This window comes from Bubalus kerabau, chromosome 23 (assembly GCF_029407905.1).
Source record: "Bubalus kerabau isolate K-KA32 ecotype Philippines breed swamp buffalo chromosome 23, PCC_UOA_SB_1v2, whole genome shotgun sequence".
NCBI lineage: Eukaryota > Metazoa > Chordata > Mammalia > Artiodactyla > Bovidae > Bubalus > Bubalus kerabau.
In genome coordinates, this window is record NC_073646.1 from 1,455,847 (window position 1) to 1,475,499 (window position 19,653).

General features: G+C 66.3%; 2 protein-coding genes across 4 annotated transcripts; both read left to right on the top strand.

The window, feature by feature from the left end:
* The first annotated feature begins 570 nt into the window (after nt 1–570).
* Nucleotides 571–2,558, top strand: PRR35 (proline rich 35). The gene is made up of 2 exons (XM_055562797.1): nt 571–1,673; nt 1,937–2,558. Exons 1-2 carry the CDS (start codon nt 571–573, stop codon nt 2,556–2,558), a joined length of 1,725 nt encoding a protein of 574 aa, XP_055418772.1.
* Nucleotides 2,559–7,020: 4,462 nt separating this feature from the next.
* On the top strand, nt 7,021–19,234 carry PIGQ (phosphatidylinositol glycan anchor biosynthesis class Q). Of its 3 annotated transcripts, XM_055561355.1 has the most exons (12): nt 7,104–7,143; nt 8,132–8,213; nt 10,024–10,722; nt 12,204–12,335; nt 12,416–12,536; nt 13,909–14,035; nt 14,235–14,388; nt 14,531–14,642; nt 15,208–15,288; nt 15,774–15,888; nt 17,164–17,225; nt 17,924–19,234. In XM_055561355.1, the coding sequence occupies exons 2-12, from the start codon at nt 8,173–8,175 to the stop codon at nt 18,074–18,076; spliced, it is 1,797 nt and encodes a 598-aa protein (XP_055417330.1). In that variant the 5' UTR covers nt 7,104–7,143; nt 8,132–8,172; the 3' UTR covers nt 18,077–19,234. The 3 variants fall into 3 exon arrangements, with proteins under 3 accessions (XP_055417331.1, XP_055417332.1, XP_055417330.1); XM_055561356.1 differs by lacking the exon at nt 8,132–8,213 and having other exon boundaries at nt 7,021–7,143; XM_055561357.1 differs by lacking the exon at nt 8,132–8,213 and having other exon boundaries at nt 7,031–7,347.
* Nucleotides 19,235–19,653: the final 419 nt, after the last annotated feature.

A 19,653-nucleotide genomic window follows, 5' to 3' on the forward strand; every position in this document is an offset into this window, starting at 1 on the left:
CAGGCTCTTAGAGCTCCTGCTGCTCCTCATCTCGGCTGCCCCGGGAGCAGGGGTCTCTGGGGGTGGGGTGAGACAGGAAGGGCTGCGTCCCCAGGAGTGAGTCTGCTCATACTTGGCTTCCTCTAGTCACTCACCAGTGCCCCAGGGGTAGACGGAGACCCAGGCTCTGCCGGCATGGGGTAGATGGGTGTGGATGGAGTCACCCCAGAATTGGGCCTGCCGGGGACTGGTCGACATGTACGTAGGGCCAACCAAGAAAGTACAGGACTTAAATTTCGGATAAACAACAAATAATTTTTTAGTGCCCAAATGTTGGCTCGGCCATACTTACAGTAAGAAAGCATTTGCTGTTTGCCTCAGTCCCGTTTCCCCATTTTTGTGTGCTGACCGTGTCTGCTGACCCTCCATGGAGGCCGGCAGGGAGGCCTGCTGGTCTGGGCAGCAGAGGAGGGGGAGGTGGAGGGCCGCTGTGGTGACAGGGCGGGTGGGGGGGTCGGCTAGGGCACCGGCGCTGACGCAGGCCCCATTCGCAGGTGGCATGGGGCCGGGGCCCGCCCGCTAGCCGCTGCCATGTCCCGAGAGGCCGGCTCCTGCCGCCTGGGCCCCGGGGCGCGTGCCCGGGCACGGAAGCCCAAGAAGCCGCACTACATCCCGCGGCCCTGGGGCAAGCCCTACAACTACAAGTGTTTCCAGTGCCCCTTCACCTGCCTGGAGAAGTCCCACCTCTACAACCACATGAAGTACAGCCTCTGCAAGGACTCGCTGTCCCTCCTCCTGGACTCCCCCGACTGGGCCTGTCGCCGCACCCCGGGCACATCCCGGCCTCCCGCGGCCACCCCAGGCCGCCCCGCGGACCCCTTGGCCCCAGCTGACCCTGGCGCCCGTCCCCGAGGGGCGCGGCTCCCGGATGCCCCCGCCACACCCGACCTGGACCTCGCGGCCACCGATGTCCTCTCCCTGCGCCGCCGTGTCGGGGGCCCCCGGCTGGGGGCCGAGGGCTCCTCCCCAGGGACACCACCCCCTGAGCCCGGGGATGTGCAGAAGGGTGCGGGCCTGGAGGGCCTCCTGGCCCAGTCGTGGAAGCTGGGGTCGGGCGGGGGCCGGAGGAGTGCAGCCGTGGTGGGCACTGTGGGCCCCGAGACCAGTGTCCCCTGCTACCCCCCGCCCAGCTCCGGGGAGCTCCCCGAGGCCCAGAGCCTCCACCTGTCCCTGCTGGGCGTCAACTACCCTCTCGGCCCGGGCCTCTTTTCCTACCTGGGGCCCTCCCTGGCTGCCGCCGCCCATGTGCCCTTCCTGGCCTCGGCCAGCCCCCTGCTGCCTCCAGCCGCTGCCTTCCCTGCCCCACAGCCCCCTGAACGCCCCGCCCTGGTCCCCCGCCTGTACTACCCCCTGCTGCTGGAGCACAGCCTGGGGCTGCCGGCAGGCAAGACCGCCCTCGCCAAGCCCCCAGTGCCCCCGAGAGGGCCTCCTGGGGCCCTGGTCCCTGGGCTGCTGAAGGTGCCAGTGCCGGGGCTGGGTGGGCCCTGGCACCGCAGTGCTCTCAGGGACCCCGGGCAGGAAGAGCAGCTGGGGCGAGTGGCCCAGAGCGGAGCCAAGAGAAAGCTGGCCCTGGGGGCCCAGCCAGAACCCCTGAAGGCCCCCTGCAGCCGAGCGAGCATCAGCGCCCAGAGCAGGTGGGTGTGGGGGCCCAGGCATGGGGCACTTGGGGAGGCGGGAGGAGGGCTGAGGGGTCAGGGTGGCCGGGTGGCCCCCCACCAGAGCTCAGCCGCTAGGAATATGGGCTGCAGGCTGCAGAGGGGAGACTGAAGCACACAGCCAGCCTTCCTCCCTTCTGGGGTTCTGAGGCCCCAGGCCAGGGTGCCAGGCTGCACAGGGGCATGTGGGGTGGGCACCATGGGGACAGTGCAGCCTCCTGACCGGCTCCCACCACCCCCAGCCTGCGGACCGGCCCCTCCGCGATGCTTTGGCCTGAGGACGAGGAGCTGAGCGACCTTGAGACTGCTGGCCCCGCAGCCTCACTGCCCCCGCAGCCACTGGGCCTGGCACTGGGGGGCCCTGGGCACGTGGGTGGGGACCTGACGCGGGCCCTGGGCGACTGTGCCAGGGCGGAGCAGCGCCTGGGCCAGCTGGCGCCCGCCGGGGGCCTGGCCCCGCGGCCCCTGCGGGAGCAGCTGGGAAAGATCCGCCGTGAGCTGCTCACCATCCACCAGGCGCTGGTGCGAGCCGCACGTCCACCCGACGCACCCCTTGACCTCTCTGTGAAGCGGGCTCCCGCCAAGGGGCACGAAGTGCCCGCGGGGCCGTGGACGCAGCCGGAGCTGGGCCCCACACTGGCCCGGGGGACCCCGGAGCCACGCGGCCTGCTGCCGGCCCAGCCTCTGACCAGCCACACCACCAAGTGTGAGGCCGACTCCAGTGTCCCTCCCCCGGCCCTTCCCCTGCAGGCGCCCGAGGACCTTGTCATTCCTGGCAGCTGGGGCGCCCGCGGTGGGGCTGGGGGCTCCTGGCCCCCCGAGGCCGTCCCGGGCCTGCAGAGCCCGCCGGGTGCCGAGGTCTGACCACAGCCCCTGCTGCCCCCATGGTCCTTCCTGGACGGGTGCCCTCCTCCGACCCTGCGCCCGTCGCCTGGCTCCCCTCCCACCCCAGCATGCCCGGGGACAGACCCCCACCTGCCGTGGCCACGCCTGCCTCTAGGGCCATGGAGGCACCACCCAGGGCCCCTTGGTGAGCACGGTTGTGGACATTAAAACGGAGACCACTTTCACACTCCCATCTGGGCTCCTTCTTCACTGCCGCTGCAGCGTCACCGTCCACATAAATGTCCCCAGACTGGGTGTCGGGGCACAGTGTCCTGGGCCCTCCCCCGGGACCCAGAGTCTGGGGAGAGAGTGGGGTGCTATCCACGGGGGCAGAGCAGGGGCAGGGGAAGCAGGCGTGCACAGTCTCGGATTCTCTGCATTTCTGCATACAGGTGGTGGGCACAGACCCCAGGGCATGCCTCCAACCCCATCTGGCCGGCCAGCCCTAATGTCAGATTCATCCAGGAGGCTGCTTGCTCTGGTTAAACGGTGCCCCACGTGCTGTGGCCCAGGGCTGGTCGCGCAGTGTGGACTTCACTGGGCCCTGGCCAGCCCCTGCAGCTGCGATAGGCATCGGGCGGCTTTCACAGCCCACTGCCTCCCTCCCAGCGCAGCCAGACTTGGCTTTCCCACAGCGGGGGGAGGGGTGCCCCAGGGACCCTTGGGCCCAGCTAATCGCTTCTCTGCCTGGGAGCTGGCCACACCTCTGTGCCCACCCAGGAGTGGCCCCAGGAGGGCCGCTCCTGCCTGCTCTCGGCTCCCCAGGCTGGGCTGGCCGGGCTGGGGCCAGTCGGATCAGGACTGCAGCTGCCCATCAGCCGTGGCGACAGCAGATAGCATCGCACCCACCCCCAACGGCCTCCAGAGCTGGGGTGTAGGCGGCTGGGTAGGGAGTGCTATGGGTTACAGACACGGGCTGAACCCCACCTTCAGGGGCTTCCTGGAGGGGCTTAGGGGCTGAGGGCTGAGCCACGCATGAGGGGTCTAGAGAATCCCCAGGTCCCGAATCTGAGGGAGCCCCCTCCCACTTCAGCCCCCCATTAGCACCCCCACTTCTTAGCACCCACTGGACAGATGTAAGCCTGACTCTGCAGGAGGTGCGTGATCCCCGCATCACAGGTGCAGAAACAGGACCCAACCTGTAGCCTGTGCGGGGGCGCCCCCACCCTGGGCTCCGGTGAGTGAGCTAGCCAGCAGGCGAGGGGCACAGCCCTTCCCTCAGTCCTGAACTTGTGGTCCGGCTGGAGGACGGAGTGGGTGCTATCCCCTGAGATGGTGGCAATAGAGGCCCTGGACCCCTGGGGAGGGTGGCTGGGTGGACCTTGAGTGCAACCAGCCGGGCAGGTTGAGGAATGTCCCAGAGGCCAGTGCAAAGGCCCTGAGGCGGGAATGCGGCGCCGCTGGAGGGTGTCTGGCGGGTAGCAGTTGAGTGCCAGGCTCTTTCCTTCGGGCTTCCTTGGGCTGCAGCTCAAAGGCCACCTAGCCAGAGCTCTGCCGGCCCCTCCCTGAGGCTCCTCCCACCCCCTTGAGCTCTGGTTTCCAACAACACAGGCCTGCGGCCCAGGGAGCCTGGTCCCAGGTAGGAGATCCCTCCCCCCGGCCAGAGAGGCCTAGGAAAGGACCCCTACTTTACCCCTCAGGGCTGGAGGTCTCCAACAAGGCCTCGTTCCTCTGCCTTTAGAGAAACACTGCTCATCTGTCACCCCTCCCCCACCTCGGACAGCGAGGTGCCCCGAGCTCTTCTTGAACCTCAGAGCGGAACAGCAGCCATCCGGGGGTCGTGTGTCTCTCAGAACTGTGCTCAGGGACCACAGCTGGAAAAACAGGGCCCAGAGGCATGACTGGCAGTCAGGGCGTGGTGGGACAGTCAGGTCTGTAGGTTGAGAGGACACCAGGGTGCCAGGAAGCCGTGTCGGGCCCACAGCGCTGCCCGGGTCACAGCGGGCTGTTACTTGTCTTGCAGCCCCACGCTTGGCTGGGCTGGAGGACTGGCTCAGAGACGCTGAGGCCGTGACGGCAGCCCAGCGCCTGCTCCCAGGCCTCCTGTTTGGACTTCCTGGGCCTCCCCGACCAGCGCATCAGCCACGGCCTGGGGACGGTGCCCCGCACTGGACCTTCCTGGAGGACCTGCCTGCTGCCGGCGGCCCCGGCTGCTTGGGCAGATCCCAGCGCCTGCCGCGGCTACCGGGGGACCCCGGGGCCTGCACTGCTCCCCAGATGGCCTGCTCTTCCTGACAGCGGGTGCCGCACCCTGCGTCCACGTGCTGGACCTCGAGGGACGCTCCATTTGCCACCTGCCCTGCTACGTGCCAGGGGCTGGGGCTTTTGTACCGGAAGATGTGGTGGCGACAGCTGCTGGGCTCGTGGTGGTCAGTGACCTGGTCCACGGGGCTGTCCGTGCGCTCCAGCACACCACCCGAGCCCCTCAAGGCCGCTGGGTGACGGTGGGCTCCTTCTCCGCCCCCCGGGGGCTGGCTGTTGATGCCTTCGGCCGCCTCTTGGTGACAGACTACGTGCCTGGGGCTGTGCACAGCTTCACACTGGGCCCTGACTTGGCGCCACTGGCCCCTGCCTCCCTGCTAGGCCTGGAGGGCCCCTGCTGGGTGGGCCTGGCGCCCGACGGGGGCCTGGCTGTGAGCGAGGAGTTTGGGGATGTACGGCTGTTTGGCAGTGCCCGCCAGCCCCTGGGCTCCCTGGGGGACCTGACCGGGCACCCCTTTGGCAGCCCGGCAGGTGTGTGCACTGACGCAGCGGGCGGTGTCATTGTGGCGGACCAGCGGCGGCGCCAGGTGACCCTGTTCCGCCAGGCCAGGGCGCCCCTCTGCCTGGTTTCCGAGGGGCTGAGGCGGCCCCTGGGTGTGGCCTGTGGGCCCCAGGGCCAGCTGCTGGTGGCAGACGCAGAGGACGGCGACATCAAAGTGTACCAGTCCCACCTGGAGTTGGACTGATACTGTGGGCTTGAACCGCAGCGCCCCTCTCTGTGCGTGGCGTAGCCCCCTGGGTCCAGACCATGATGGAAGGAATGTTCAGGTTTCTCAGGGTTCTCCTGGCCGTGGGCCTCGCCCTCCTGACCCTGGACATTTGCTGACAGTCCTGAGCCCCGTCATACCGGGCCCTGGCCTGGCCTCCTCTCCTTCTCCTGCGGAGGATTCAGATTCAGGGGGCAGCCGGAATCAGCTGCCTCCAGCCCCCAGGGTCTAGGAGGCCTGCACTTTGTGGCCAGCAGCTGAAGCCTGGATGTCTCCGGCGTGTTGGGCCAGCCGCCAGCGCTTACCTGGGCCGGCTCTCCATTCAGTGCTCCAGCCCCAGCCTCCTAATCAGAGGGAGGCAGGCAGGGTAGGTGTGGCTGGGTTGGGCTGGGCTGGGCAGGGGTGCGGCTCCTCACTGTCCCCTGTTTTCAGAGGTGCCCTGGGTGCCGAGACTCCTGCAGCTTCTCTGGGCCCAGCTGAGGTAAGGAGGGGAGCAGAGGAAGGGCCACCTGGAGGCGCCCTGGGGTGACACACGGCTGGGTTACCACCCTCCATGCTCCGGGCCCACGTGAGACTGTCTGACCTCCTGGAGCTGGACCAAACAGCTCAGGCTCATGGGCAGGGAGAGAGTCCCGGGCAGTAGTCAAGAGCAGGAGAGCCTTCCTGTGAGCACAGACAGAAAAACCAGGCTGGGGGTGCCGAGGAGTGGGGTTCCTGAGAGTCTGGGCCCAGCCAGGCTCCCAGCTCCATCAGGGGCTCCCGGGGTGGGCCACGCCTAGTCTGGCCCTGGGCGTGGTGAGCGGGTGGTCTCAGGGTCCGTCCGTGTGTCCTTGCTCCTGAGAGCATGGCCCTGGATTAAGTGGGTCAGAGTAACGAAGTGCGGGGAACAGGTGCTGCGTCAATGCTGATGGCTGCTGCTGAGTTAGGGGTCTTGTTCCCTGGAGAAGAGGGGGCCAGAGGCGCCCCCCAACCCCCATCCCAGATGGCTTCACCCTCTGGACTGGCCAGGCAACTTCAGGGGTCGCTTGGCCTCTGCAGGGAGCAGAGTGCTAGGGGGCCAGCCCGGAGCTGAAGAGGCAGTTTCTTCTGGGACCCCTGGCGCCCCACCCCCTCCGGGGCCTGGGGGTCCTTTAACCCCGCGGTGATGGGGCAAGGTTGGGTCTGGAGCCCTCAGACGAGGAAACCAGGGACAGGGGAGGTCTGGACGCCGTGGTGGGGGACTGGAAGGCAATGGTTTGGGGGACACTGTAGGTAGACTGGGGAGGACAGAAGCGCTGCGACGGGGAGAAGGCTGTTGTGCGCAGCGCGTGGGGAGATAAGGCCGCCAGAGGGACCGGGGCACTGCGCGGGCGGGCCGCTGGCTCCGGGACCGGAACGTTGCGTGCGCGGAACGCTCCGGCGGGGGCCAGCGGGCAGCCCGGGCGCCTGTGCGGCGGACCGTCGCGCGGCAACGCCAGGAGCGGGCGGAAATGGGGCGCGTGTCCCGCGGCGCGGCCGCGGCGGGGCTGGGGGCCTGGACCGCCGCCGCCCGCCTGGGGCCGCCCGACGCGGTCCCCGACCCCAGCCGGACCCCGCCGGCCCAGTGCGCGGCCCCGGTGAGCACCGCGGGGGAGGCCGGCGGCCTTGCGGCGCGACCTTGGGGGCCCGCCCCGCCGGGCTGTGCGCCCAGGCCCCTCCGAGGCGGCCGGGGAGCCCGGGGGTCTCCGGAGCCGACGCGGGCCTCTTACCTCTCGGAGCCCCTGCTTTCTCAGCCGTAAAGTGGGGGCGCCACCGGAGGCCGGCCGGGGCGGCGACCCCAGGTTCGCGGCGGGCCACGGGGGAGCTCTGGCGGGGCGTCTGGAGCCCGGCCCTGTGGGGTGAGGGGCGGCCGGCTGGTGCCCTCTGGCCCGCCCCACCCGGTCCCGCTGTGGACCCGGTGGAAGGGCATTCAGGGTCAAGGGGACTGGCCATCAGCGCTTTACCGTCGTCTCTGACTGCGGTACAGGCCAAAACCCAGAGCCCTGGATTCGTGTCCTTTCTTCTGAAAAGAGAGGGGGAAAGCCCTCTTTAAACACAATCCTTGTTGTTTTTAAACGCAGACATAAGGAGTACAAGGAATTCTTGTGAGCTACCAAGGGCAGTGATCAGGAGACTCCCCAGAGGATGGTTTTAGGCAGTGAGGGGTCCCTGGCCAGTCATAACTGGGTGTTTGCCCTGAATCAGTTCTGGCGGAGGGCGACAGACTGCCGGCTTCACAAGGTAGATGGTTAAGTTCAGGTCGTGTGGAGAGGGGTGTCCCACAGACTGTTGCCTGACCTGGGATGGTGGGCTGGGTCACAGGGCACCTGGTGTCCTGGGTAGCAGGCAGCTTTCCTGGGCTTGTGCCCTTGTCTTTATCGCAGTCTTTTAAGATGCACACGGTGCCGAGTAACTGCCCCGCTTTCTCCCATCTGCACCTCTGCTATCGATTGCCTGCTCTTTCATCTTTTTCTGGCTGTCTGATCTGAGCAGACTTCTTTGTGTTGGTCACTCCCAGAGGCTGAGGTGGGGGTGGGGATGGAAACTTGCCCCTCGATTTAAGAATTCTCTCTCACTGCCCCACAGATGGGAACACCACCCTCTGCCCTCTGCTGCCTTCCCCAGACATGAGGAGCTCTTCTTCTCCTTTCTTTCTTTCTTTTAATAGGTAAACTTTGTAGATGAAGCATAAAACACACAAAGTGCACAGATCGTATGTGTACAGCTCGATGAATTTTCTGCAAGTGAAACCACCGTGTAACCAGCTTTGCCCAGAGCATCTGCTCACTGTTAGGCCAAGTGTGTTTGTCTTCTGACAGTAGCTATGGGCGGTTTTCTTAGCTCCTGTGAGAGGAGTCCCCAAGCAGGGGACCATGATCCTGTCATTTGGCTGACCTGGTGGTTGCAACTGGCTGGTGCTGAGAGGCTTGTGCCGTGCTGGCTGCTCCCCGTTGGTGGTCAACATGCATTGGCGGGACTCACACACAGAATGCCTCTGTCCCTTTTGTGATGCCCTTGACAGGTGTCAGGAGACAGGGCAGTCCTTGATGCCCCTGCCAGTGGCCACAGGGACTTGGCCCGGGGCTGCCTTTGGGCTCCAGGTCTCCCTGCAGACGCCATGTTGCCTGCTGTCTCTGATCTCTGCAGGGAGGGGCATTTGGGAGTCTGGCTGCTCTGGACTCAGGGGGACCCTTTCAGTCAGAACCCACAGCGGGAAGAGGCCTCTCCCTCCAGCCCGCTCTGGGCTCCCTGGAGGGGAGGAAAGTAGCTGCCCCAGTTGCCTGTTAAGTCCTGGGCGTGTGAGGCCCCCTCCAGAGCTCCCGACCCTCAGGAAAGGGCTCCCTCAAAGTCACGCCTCCTCAGCCTCGCTGTCCCCCTGTCCCCAAGGGCCTGGTGAGCCCGGGGGCCTGGAGGGCCAGGCTCAGTGAGAGGCCTGTGTCCCTCCTTCGGGTGTGGCAGGGCGCTGCTGTGCGCTTTGTGCTGACAGTGGGGTCGTTCGTGTCTGGGAGGGGGCCAGAGCCCCAGTGAGCCCTCACCAAGGCGAAGCTCCTGCCCGCCAGGCCCGCCAGGGTGGGACGTGGAGAGCTGCTGAGAGTTGGCTCCGCAGCAGGCTGACTCTTGTGCAGGGTGAGGCTCGCAGCCCCGCAGGACTCAGAAACCGCAGCCTCCTGGGGAGGTTGTTGCTGTCCAGGATCATGTGAAGGCTGGGGAGCACCACCCCCACCTCTGTAGCCTGTGGGGGGGAGGTCCTGAGGGAGGTGCTCAGCTGTGACAAGAGGGTGGGGGCCCAGGGAGGGGTGGGCCCCACGCAGGGGTAGGCTGGGGCAGGGTGGATGCCGGTGGATCCCAGCCTGAGCACTGAGGCTCCCCAGGGGCTCACTCGGGCACCAGGCACGTGCTGAGGCATCTTCTGGGGCCCCCACACCAAGGCTCACAGCTGCCGGCAGTGGGCACGCGCCTGACTTTCCTCAGCTCAGCAGTGATTTGTTTAGATGTGCATCTTTGTTCTTGCTAGCTTAGTAAGTAAGTCAAGCTTTGAGATGTTTAAATTACTTTAATTGTTAATGAGATTGTAGATTTTCCCTTGTGTTGCAGTCAAAAACCGTAATCAGTTCTTTAAAAACAAAAATTTAGCCCTGTGCTCAGCCCCGAGCAGGCTGTAAGTGGCGCTGAGTTTCAGGTGCTGTGTCTGGAGCAGGGAAGCCTGGCCCTGCCTCTGGGTGGGGGTGGGCGTGGCCTGGGCCTGCGCACACTGCAGCCCAGGGCGGAGATGGGTAGCTGGGGGCTCCCCCGCCAGCCTTGCGACTAGACCCGAAGCCGGGTCGCCCCCATCTGTGGGCCCAGTAGACACGTGGATGTGTCTGTCAGGGTTGTCTGAGCCACAAGCTGTGGCCAGAGCCTGTCTCCCCAGCACTGGCAGCCACCCTGGGCCCTCACAGGGCGGTGGTGGCTCTGAGCTGAGCCCTCCTCTTTTCCAGCGGCCCCAGCATGGTGCTCAAGGCCTTCTTCCCCACGTGCTGCGCCTCGGCAGACAGCGGCCTCCTGGTGGGACGGTGGGTTCCGGAGCAGAGCAGTGCTGTGGTTCTGGCTGTGGTGCACTTTCCCTTCATCCCCGTCCAGGTCAAGGAGCTCCTGGCCCAGGTGCAGCAGGCCAGCCAGGTGGGCGTGGCCGTGCTGGGCACCTGGTGCCACCGCCGGCAGGAGCCGGAGGAGAGCCTGGGCCACTTCCTTGAGGGCCTGGGCGCCCTCTTCTCCCACGAGCCCTGGCTGCAGTTGTGTCGGGAGAGGGGCAGCAAGTCCTGGAGCTGCAAGGCCACCCGCCGGCAGGGGCCTGCGCCCCTTGCCCCTGCCTGCGAGGACCAGGTCATGCTCATCTTCTACGACCAGCGCAAGGTGCTGCTATCACGGCTGCACCCGCCCGCGGCCCTGCCCGAGTGCCAGGCTGGGGATGCCACAGCCAGCGCGGGCGGCCTGGCTGCCGTCTTTGACACAGTGGCGCGGAGTGAGGTGCTCTTCCAAAGTGACCGGTTCGATGAGGGCCCCGTGCAGCTGACGCACTGGCAGTCGGAGGGTGTGGAGGCCAGCATCCTCGTGGAGCTGGCCAAGCGCGCGGCAGGGCCTGTCTGCCTGCTGCTGGCCTGTCTGCTGTCACTGGTCTCCGCTGCCAGTGCCTGTCGGTAGGTGTCCCCGGGGCAGGGCGGGTAGGTCGGGCCCACAGAGGCCAGACGGGCCCTTCTGAGGCCCACACTGCCCCTGCACCCCGCTCTCGTCCCACGTCCCGTCCCCACTGGGGGCTGCTCTCTTGGTGCCTCTTGCTCTGGGTGAAGCCAGGCTTCCCAGCAGCCTCGGTGGTTGTGTGGGACCCACTGGGGAGGGGACACGGTGACTCTCAGCTCAGGCCCCAACAGGGAACTTAGGTGCTGGGGAGACCTGGGCTGTTCCGCACAGGGTCCCCTGTTGGTCTCCCGGCACTTGCCCACCCCGTTCCCTGGCGCTGCAGGAGTGGCCGCACCGGGAGGCTGTGGGCAGTAGCCCCTCACTGTCTCCTGGGGGCTGGTCTCGGGGTTCACCAGAGCACTCCTGGCTGTGGGCCCTCTCCCTGTGAGAAGCCCCCCAGAGGCACCGCTGGGTGCGGAACAGCCGTGCTGTACCCCAGATCGAGGGGTTTGGCCTCAGGTCTGGGGACGGGCCTCGCCTACTCCCCAGGGGCTCTGGGGGCATGTGGCCCTGTCCCCACAGAGAGACCAGCAGCTGTGTATGGGCAGCACCTTAGGTTATAGGGGTGCTAGTGTCTTGACCTTGAAATGAGTCATGTGACAGTGTCTGGGCTTGCCTGGGGGCACTTTTGAGAAGAGAAGTTCCTTTGCTTTTGTTGGCTTTCAAAGAACGCAAGAACAGCTGTGAGCTGCTCGCGTGCCCCCGGTCCCGAAGACCCAGAGGCAGGTGCTAGTCCTTGGTGGCCATCAGGAGCCCCAAGACATCAGTGTGAGGCGTGGCTGTGGCTGCAGGAGTGAAGTCCTGGGGGGCTGGCCTGGGCCTTGGGGAGACCCTGCCCATCGCCTGCCTTCCACTGGGTGGAACGTGGGTGTGCTGACCGCATTTCTGTCTGGGAGTTGGGTCAAAGTCTAAACCTCCAGGGTCAAGGCCCCCTTCCCCCCCGGGGCCCTGAGCGTGCTCCTTTGGCGGTCCTGCACTTGGCAGGTGCCCCGTCGGCCCCTCTGGCCAACAGCAGGGCTCTGGGTTGCCTTGGAGTCAGGCGTGAGTTGCCATTGGACACTTTGTTCACATTTGCTTGAGAACACATCCCCTCAATGTCTGCAGGTCTGTGAAGCGTCTGGTGCTTCCTTTGCTGCGTGAGGGGTCAGTCTTGTTGGGCTTGACCCTGGACACGGTCGTCTGTCCAGCAGGTGCTCAGCTTCAGTGCCTGGAGTTAGCACCTCGTGTTCCCAGTTGATAGGAGCGACTGTGACCCCCACTGGGCTGCCCACAGGGCCTCCCCTGTGTCCACAGCCCACGGAGTTCAGCAGTGTGGCCACGGGTGTTTGGGGCCACCAGGGCCTTTTCCCTTTGCACGTTGAGGGGTAGTGGCTGTGGCTGTGGCAGCCCCAATGCAGGGAAACCCGAGGTCCCGAAGGCCCATTGCCTCCGTCCCCCGCAGGGTGTTCCGGCCGTGGCCACTGTCCTTCATCTGGAGCAAGCTATCCACCTGCGAGCAGCTCAGGCATCGGCTGGACCAGCTCACGCTCGTCGTCAGTGCCCGCAGGGCCGAGGGCCCTGCCCAGCTGATGAGGTGCGGGCGCTGCGGGCCCCCCGCCCCCCACTGACCCCCGCAGCTGCCTGCACACTCACGCCCGCTGAACCTGCTTCCAGGAAGGCCAACACGCTGGTCTCCGTGCTGCTTGACATGGCCCTGGGCCTCCTGCTGCTGTCCTGGCTGCACAGGAAGGACCGCTTTGCTCAGTTGGCCGAGGCGCTCGTCCCTGTGGCTGACGTGAGTTGGTGGGAGGGCCCCGGCTGCTCTCCAGCACCTGCTTCCTGGGGGTGGGGCGAGCCCTTCCTGGGAGCAGCTCGCAGCAGGCCCACCCGGTCCCCTCACAGCCATTGTGTCCTTCGGGACCCGTGGAGCTGCATAGATGTGGGCCCTGCAGCTGGGCCACCTTGCAGCTGCTGGCCTTGGCCTTCCCGTCCTGACGGTGGCCATCAGGAGCCCCTGTGCAGGCTTTGCAGGGGCACCACCTGCCTGCCAGGCCCAGGTCCTAGCACCCCGTGGCCCTGCTGTGCGCGGTCGTTTCTGCTCTCCTGGCCGTCAGCCCGGGCCTGTGCACGGTCAGCAGGTCGGCGTCACGGAGACCCCGTGCCTCCAGGCCGCTCTCTGTGGCGCACTCAGCCTCCCGTCTGCCGCCCCCCCGCCAGTTCTCTGGCTCCTGCACTGAGGGCCAGAAGCCCCGGCTTCCTCTCCCAACCATGGCCGCCTGCCTGCTGTCCGTCCACACAGGCTCTGAGTTCTCCTCCTCTCTGCCGTCTCTGCACTTGTATTGGGAGCTTGTCTTTTTGCCCAGGGCAGCCCCTCAGCACCCCTCCCAGGCCTCTGGGGCCCTCTCGGCCCTGGGCGTGGTCAAGCCTCTGAGATCTGGCTGTAGCATCCTTGTGGGCTCAGCCACTCCTGTTATCATTAGTCTCCAGTCACAGGTGAGCACTGGGCCTGCTGGTGGCCAGGACCCCACAGGGCAGGAGCCCGCAGGCCAAGTCCCGTAGCTTCTAAGGGAGGCTGGCCCAGGAGGGAGGAGGGGGGACCTGGGGGCTGGGAGGGGGCTCGGCCACTCCACCCGTTTCATCCTCGCTCTGCCTTTTGGCCAGTTTTATCCTAGGTCTCTTTTCTGCAGAATTGCTCAGAAATATAAATATTTAATTTAAAAATGAAAGCCTCTTCCTGCTGCCAAGCTCTTACCCTTTAAATATTAAATAAGCTCTATTTATAAAGAACATTCTGTTCCCTTCTCACTGCCCCAGACGCGGCAGAGGCCATCACCCAGGGCTGGGAGAGGCCTGTGTGCAGGCAGGAGGGGCTGGCAGACGAGGCAGGGACAGGGCACCTGTGGCCCCCCATGGGTGCCGAGGCCCAGGCCTGAGGGCCCGCCTGCCGTGCTGGCACCGTGTTCCTCCTGGGGTGGCCAGGATGGGGGTCGGCTTACTCGCTCCTTGTGAGGCCCCGTGCCAGACCCTTACCCCTCGTCACTCTTCGCTCCGTGGGACCCTCCAGCTACCCCATCCCTGCCCAGCTCGTGGGTCCCTGATGAGCTTGAACCCCCAGGCTCATGTAGGGTCCCTAGGTGGGTCACCGGGTGACACCCCCATCCTCGCAGCGTGTGGCCGAGGAGCTCCAGCATCTGCTGCAGTGGTTGATGGGTGCGCCCGCCGGGCTCAAGATGAACCGGGCGCTGGACCAGGTGCTGGGCCGCTTCTTCCTGTACCACATCCACCTGTGGATCAGTGAGTGCCCGCCAGCCCCGCAGTGCGTGCCCCGGGGACAGAGGCCCAGCCGAGGGGGAATGGGGCCCCTTGGCCTCTGCTTCCTGTCGGCCCAGAACCCTGTGTGTGGAGCTGGGCCACACCTCAGGCAGCCGACCTTAGGGAGGACCAGGGGCTGCAGGACCCCGGGCACCCCTCAAGGCTGACCCCGTCCCGCCAGGCTACATCCACCTCATGTCCCCCTTCATCGAGCACATCCTGTGGCACTTGGGTCTCTCGGCCTGCCTGGGCCTGACGGTCACCCTGTCCATCCTGTCGGACATCATTTCCCTTCTCACTTTCCACATCTACTGCTTCTACGTCTACGGCGCCAGGTGGGTGTACCGCCCACCTCCGCCCCCTCCCCCCCGCCCCCCCCAGCGGGCTGGTGCGTGCAGCCCTGGGCCCTGGGCGCAGACAGGCTCCCGAGCCGGGCAGGTGTGGGGCGGCCCCCACCCTGACAGGAGTGGTCTGTAGGCTCTACTGCCTGAAGATCCACGGCCTGTCCTCGCTGTGGCGCCTGTTCCGAGGGAAGAAGTGGAACGTCCTGCGCCAGCGCGTGGACTCCTGCTCCTACGACCTGGACCAGGTACCAGCTCCGTCCAGCCGGCCTTCGGCCTGCGCCGGCCCATGCAGTGGCCCGGGCATCACAAGGGGCAGCCTCGCTCCTGCTCCGCAGGCCCCAGGGGTTCAGGGAGCTGCAAGGGGCAGGGTGTACACGGGGCCATGACGGGGCAGAACTCGCCGCAGGTGGGGACAGATCCTGCTCCAGGAGGCTGCAGGGCAGCAGGCGCTGGAGGTGAGCGCGCATGGGGCCTGGCTCGTCCTGTTAGCTTGTCCACACCTGCCACGGGGACCCTGAGTGCTGCCCTTCAGGGTGTTCTCTTCCTGCCTGATTTTCACCTCCTCCTGTCTAGTGTATGGGCTGCACACCTCTCAGCTGGTCCTGTCTCTACCCACTCTCTGCCCTTGTGTCACCAGGTCTGGAGGGCAGGCGTCCCTCCCAGGACTGGGGAGGGCTGTCCCAAGTGGCGTCAGGCAGCGGTGGGCGCTCCACCTCTGGACTGGCGGAGGGGCTATGGTCAGTGCAGGCAGGGGCGCCCCCAGCATGGGGCTCTTGCTGCCGCTGATGCTGGCATCCTTTCTCCTCGTAGCTGTTCATCGGGACCTTGCTCTTCACCATCCTGATTTTCCTGCTTCCCACCACGGCCCTGTACTACCTGGTGTTCACCCTGGTGAGCCGAACGCCACGTGCGCAGAGTGGTGACTGCCGGCTCTGCCTGCCAGCGGGCAGCTGTGGGCAGACCACCCACCCGTGCCGGCCACAACAGAGGGTGGCTGTTCTGGACTCTGTGTACTGGGCCCTGGAGCGGACAGGGGTCCACCCTGGGGGGTACCACCCCCTACTGCCCCGGCATGCGCTGCTGGATGCATGGAGGGCAGGGCTCTCTATAGTGCTAGGGGGCAGAGTGTGGCCAGCAGAGGGGTGTGGTACCCGGGTGGCCAGGCTGAGGGGCCAGTGGCGTGTGTCCCTGTGTTGGAGTGCCCCGTCTTCTGACCGAGTGGGAGGGGGTTTCCTGACTCCTGTGCTCAGGCCTCAGGTTCAGGGCTGGGCCCCTGCCCGCCCCGGGGACCTGTCAGGCCGCTCGGCTTAGGCGTGTGCAGCGTGGCTCTGGCCACGGTCCCAGGCCCAAGGCCCTGAGCACCGTCTGTGCTGCAGCTCCGGCTCCTGGTGGTCACCGTGCAGGGCCTGGTCCATCTGCTCGTGGACCTCATCAACTCGCTGCCGCTGTACTCGCTCGGCCTCCGGCTGTGCCGGCCCTACAGGCTTGCGGGTAGGTCTGCGCGCTGGCCGGGGAGCATGCCTGGGGCCCTGGAAGCCGCGGTTTGTGTGGCAGGCGGGCAGGGAGCACAGGGCCCTGGTTCTGGGGCATGAGCTGCAAGGGAAGCCCACCTTCAGGTTCAGAGGCTGCACGCGCAGCCCTCTTGCCTCCTGAGCCTTTCCTGGAATGAGTGTGCAGTTTGCTCGGAAGCGTGCCTGCAGTGTAGCATGGGCAGTGCCTGTGTGTGGCTCAGAAGAGAGACGTGTCCCCTGTGGCTGTGAGGCTATGTGCCTGCTGGCGTCCCTCCACTGGGGGCTGGCCCCCCAGAAGACTGCTGCCCGCTGGGGCCATGCTGGCCAGCCCAGCCACCCCCGCTGGCCCCCCTGCAGGCAGAGGCCCCTGTCTGCATGCTGACACCAGCTGCAGGTTGGCCAGATGCCCCTGACGGGACACCGTCCCCACTGCAGGCACGGGGAGGCCCGACCCAACTGGTCAGAGTTGTGGTCCAGCCTACCCAGTGCAGGGTCTTTGAACAGTCGGGGAACCTGGGGGTTCCTGGCGTGGCCCCCGGGTGACCAGTGTGCCCAGGAGGCCCTGGGCTGGTTTGCAGCCAGCAGCTTGGCCCACCCCAGAGCTCGTGGCGGCTGCTCGCAGCCAGTTTGGAGTCAGGAGACATGAATGTGCATGTTTGTGGGCTTTGGGCCTTGAGTCTGCCCACCGGATGTCCTCAAACCCTCTTTCCAAGAGCTTCCTCCGCTGACCCCCAGGTGGCCCAGGCTCCCCCCGCCCCCACCACACCTCAGCCCCCGGACCTGGCACCTCCCTGGCCCGCCCGTGCTCAGGCCTGCGCAGTCCTTTTAACTTCACAGGAAAGACTGCAGATGCCGCCTCTTCTCTCCACTGCGTTGCCTTGGGGCCTCTTCATCAATTGATAATTAGCTCCTATTTCTCCTTTTAAGAACCTTCCACCTTGGGGATCCCCAGGCATGGGAGCCTACACTGCAGGCTAGAGTGTGGTGGGTCTCCGAGTCAGCTGTGCTGGAAGGCACTGTGATGAGCAGGGTGCCCACCCCCCAGTGGGTGCCATGTCCACTCTAGGAAACCCCTGCCCTGCTCACAGAGCAGCACAGCCTGCTGGCTCTTCCCTGCCTGCAGACCCTGGGCTTTGGTCTCAGTGCGGTTCTGCTGGAGCTCTGGTGAGGGGCAGCTGCTGCCCACAGCGGGCAGCCCTCCAAGGGGCGCACTGCGGGGGCCGCCCCCCCTCACCGGGCCTCACTCTCCTCACAGCCGGCGTGAAGTTCCGGGTCCTGGAGCATGAGGCCGGCCGGCCCCTGCGCCTCCTGATGCAGGTAAGGCCTCCCTGCGGCCCTCGCGTTGCTGCCCGGGGACAGGTGCCCTGCCCACCGTGAGGCCCCCTGTTCTGGGGCATGTTCTCTGCCCCCCTGGTGGGGGGCCTCAGGGGCCCCGGGGAGACTCCCCCGCTCCCAAGGCCTTTGGGCACCGTGACGCCCCCTCTGCCTGGGCCCTCCCCCAGCGTTGAATCCCTGTGGTGTGCCAGACACCCTGGGGCACCCAGGCTCCACCTGCTGGGCCCTGCGTCCCTGTGTCCTGCCCTGGGCCGGGGCTCTGTCTCCAGGCAGGATAGCAGAGACTTGGCACAGGCCGGCCCTGTTGGGTTGGGGCCTGTCCTGCTGGGGCTGTGGGCCAGTTGCCTGAGGCGCAAAAGCAGCCAGGCTGGCCTGAGAGGAGAGTTCAGAGGCTAAGGAGCCTGTGTGGTTTTCTGGGGAGGCCTGGAGCGAGGTGGTTTTCAAGGACCGAGTCCTGGAGCGGGGGCTCGGCCCCCGCAGCCGGGCCAGAGCAGAGCACTGCTGACTGAGGCCCGGGCCTGCCTGACCCGTGTGCCCCAGCAAGAGTGTGTCTGGCTCAGAGCCAGCCCTGCCCTGCAGTTGTTCAGCCCAGGGACCCCCAGGACAGCCTGCGAGGCCTGGAGAGGGAGTCCCGGGGGTTGGGGCCATGTCCCGGCTGATCGCTGCCCTTGTGCTTCCAGATAAACCCCCTGCCCTTCAGCCACGTGGTGCGCACCTACCGCCTCCCCAGCTGTGGCTGCCACCCCAAGCACTCCTGGGGTTCCCTGTGCCGCAAGCTGTTCTTCGGGGAGCTCATCTACCCCTGGAGGCAGAGAGGGGACAAGCAGGACTGAGGGCCTGGCCCCCGGCCCGCCTCGCACCGCCATCTGCCAGGTGTCAGGGCGGCATACACCTCTTGCTGCCCCTGGTTGTCGGGGCCTCTGCAGGCCCCACCCGTCGCATCTCCACCCGACTCCGGTCCTGGGGGTGGTGAGGAGGGGACCGCGCACAGTCAGCCAAGCCAGTGCCCAGCTTCAGCACCATCAGCTCTGCCTTGGGGCCCCCTGCTGACCTGTTGTGACGGCACGGTTCACCTTGTCCCACCGGCCCCTGGACCTGCCCCAGACCCGGATGGGTGTGCAGAGCCTTGCCTCTGCCCGCTTTGCCCGTTCCCAGTGGGATGGGCCGGCAGATCTTCCTGGCTGCTCCCCTGCGCCCCGCCCTGTCATGGGTAGGGGGGCCCTTCCCAGGGTGCACTCAAGTAACCTCGAGACTCTGTCCCCCAAGCATCTCCTTCCCTGGGGTCTGCCCCCTGGGGTCCCCAGTGCCTTCCAGCTTGTCTCAGTGGGGAAGAAGCCAGCCAGTCTGGGGGATCCAAGCCGCTGCCAACCCCCAGCCCGGTCCAGCAGTTCCAGGAAGCTGGGCAGCAGCGCCTCTGGCACCGAGTCACACAGGGCTTCCTGTTGACGCTTCTGGGGAGACTGTTCTGCAGCAGGAGCTGCCCACGGACCTCTGGATGTCTCTCAGTGAAGCCAGGCCACAGGGGGTGCCCCTGCTGGCAGCAGGGACCCGCCTACCTGGCTGCCCGTTCCCACCCTACTCCCTGCAGGATCAGGCTTGTTGGCTGTATCTTCCATCCTGTCACTGGCCTGTGGCAGGGGCAGGAAGCCCCCAGGCAGGGGTCCCAGTGCTGGTCTGTACCTGCCTGGCAGCCACAGGCAGGACCTGGGTGTGGGTGTGAGCCCAGAGTTCCGGGGACGGGGGACCTCAAGAGGCGGTGGCGTCATGGACAGCGTGTCATCGTGAAGGTGGAGATGTGCGTGCAGCAGGCGGTGGGGCTGTGCCCCCATCCACCCAGGCACTCAGGACTGCCCACCTGACACCTACGCTCCCCCGCTGGGGGCTACAGTGGGCAGGCCTGGGCGCATCCCCACAGCCCAGGGTCAGGAGGGTGGGTCCTGGCTCTGTCTTTTCTGCCAGGACAATAAAGCCTCCAATGTGCTTGGAGTGCACCACTGTGTCTTCATCAGCACTTGAGCAACGGGGTCTGGGGAGGTGCCCCTTCTCCTGGGGCAGGGGCCCCCACTGTCTGTCCTGAGATGATGACCAAGCTGGGGGGCAGTGGGCACTCCGCAGGCCTCTGCAGATCTGGGGGCTGGGTGTGTAGCCCCTTGAAGATGTCCTGGCATGGATGAACGGACCCAGGGCCACTTGCTTTCTAGTTTGGGCCTTGCCCTGGCGTGAGGGGCTCCCAGAGCAGGACATGGGCCTGGGATGCAGACCTCTGGGTGAGCGGGTAAGCTCTGATAAGCGTGTTGTTGCCTGAGACCTGGGACTCCACACACAGAAGGAGTATTTCCTGACGAACTCTTCTGTCCTGCAGCCTCCAGGGCCCGCGGGTGCTGCCCTGAGCCTGCTGTCCGGGCTGTGG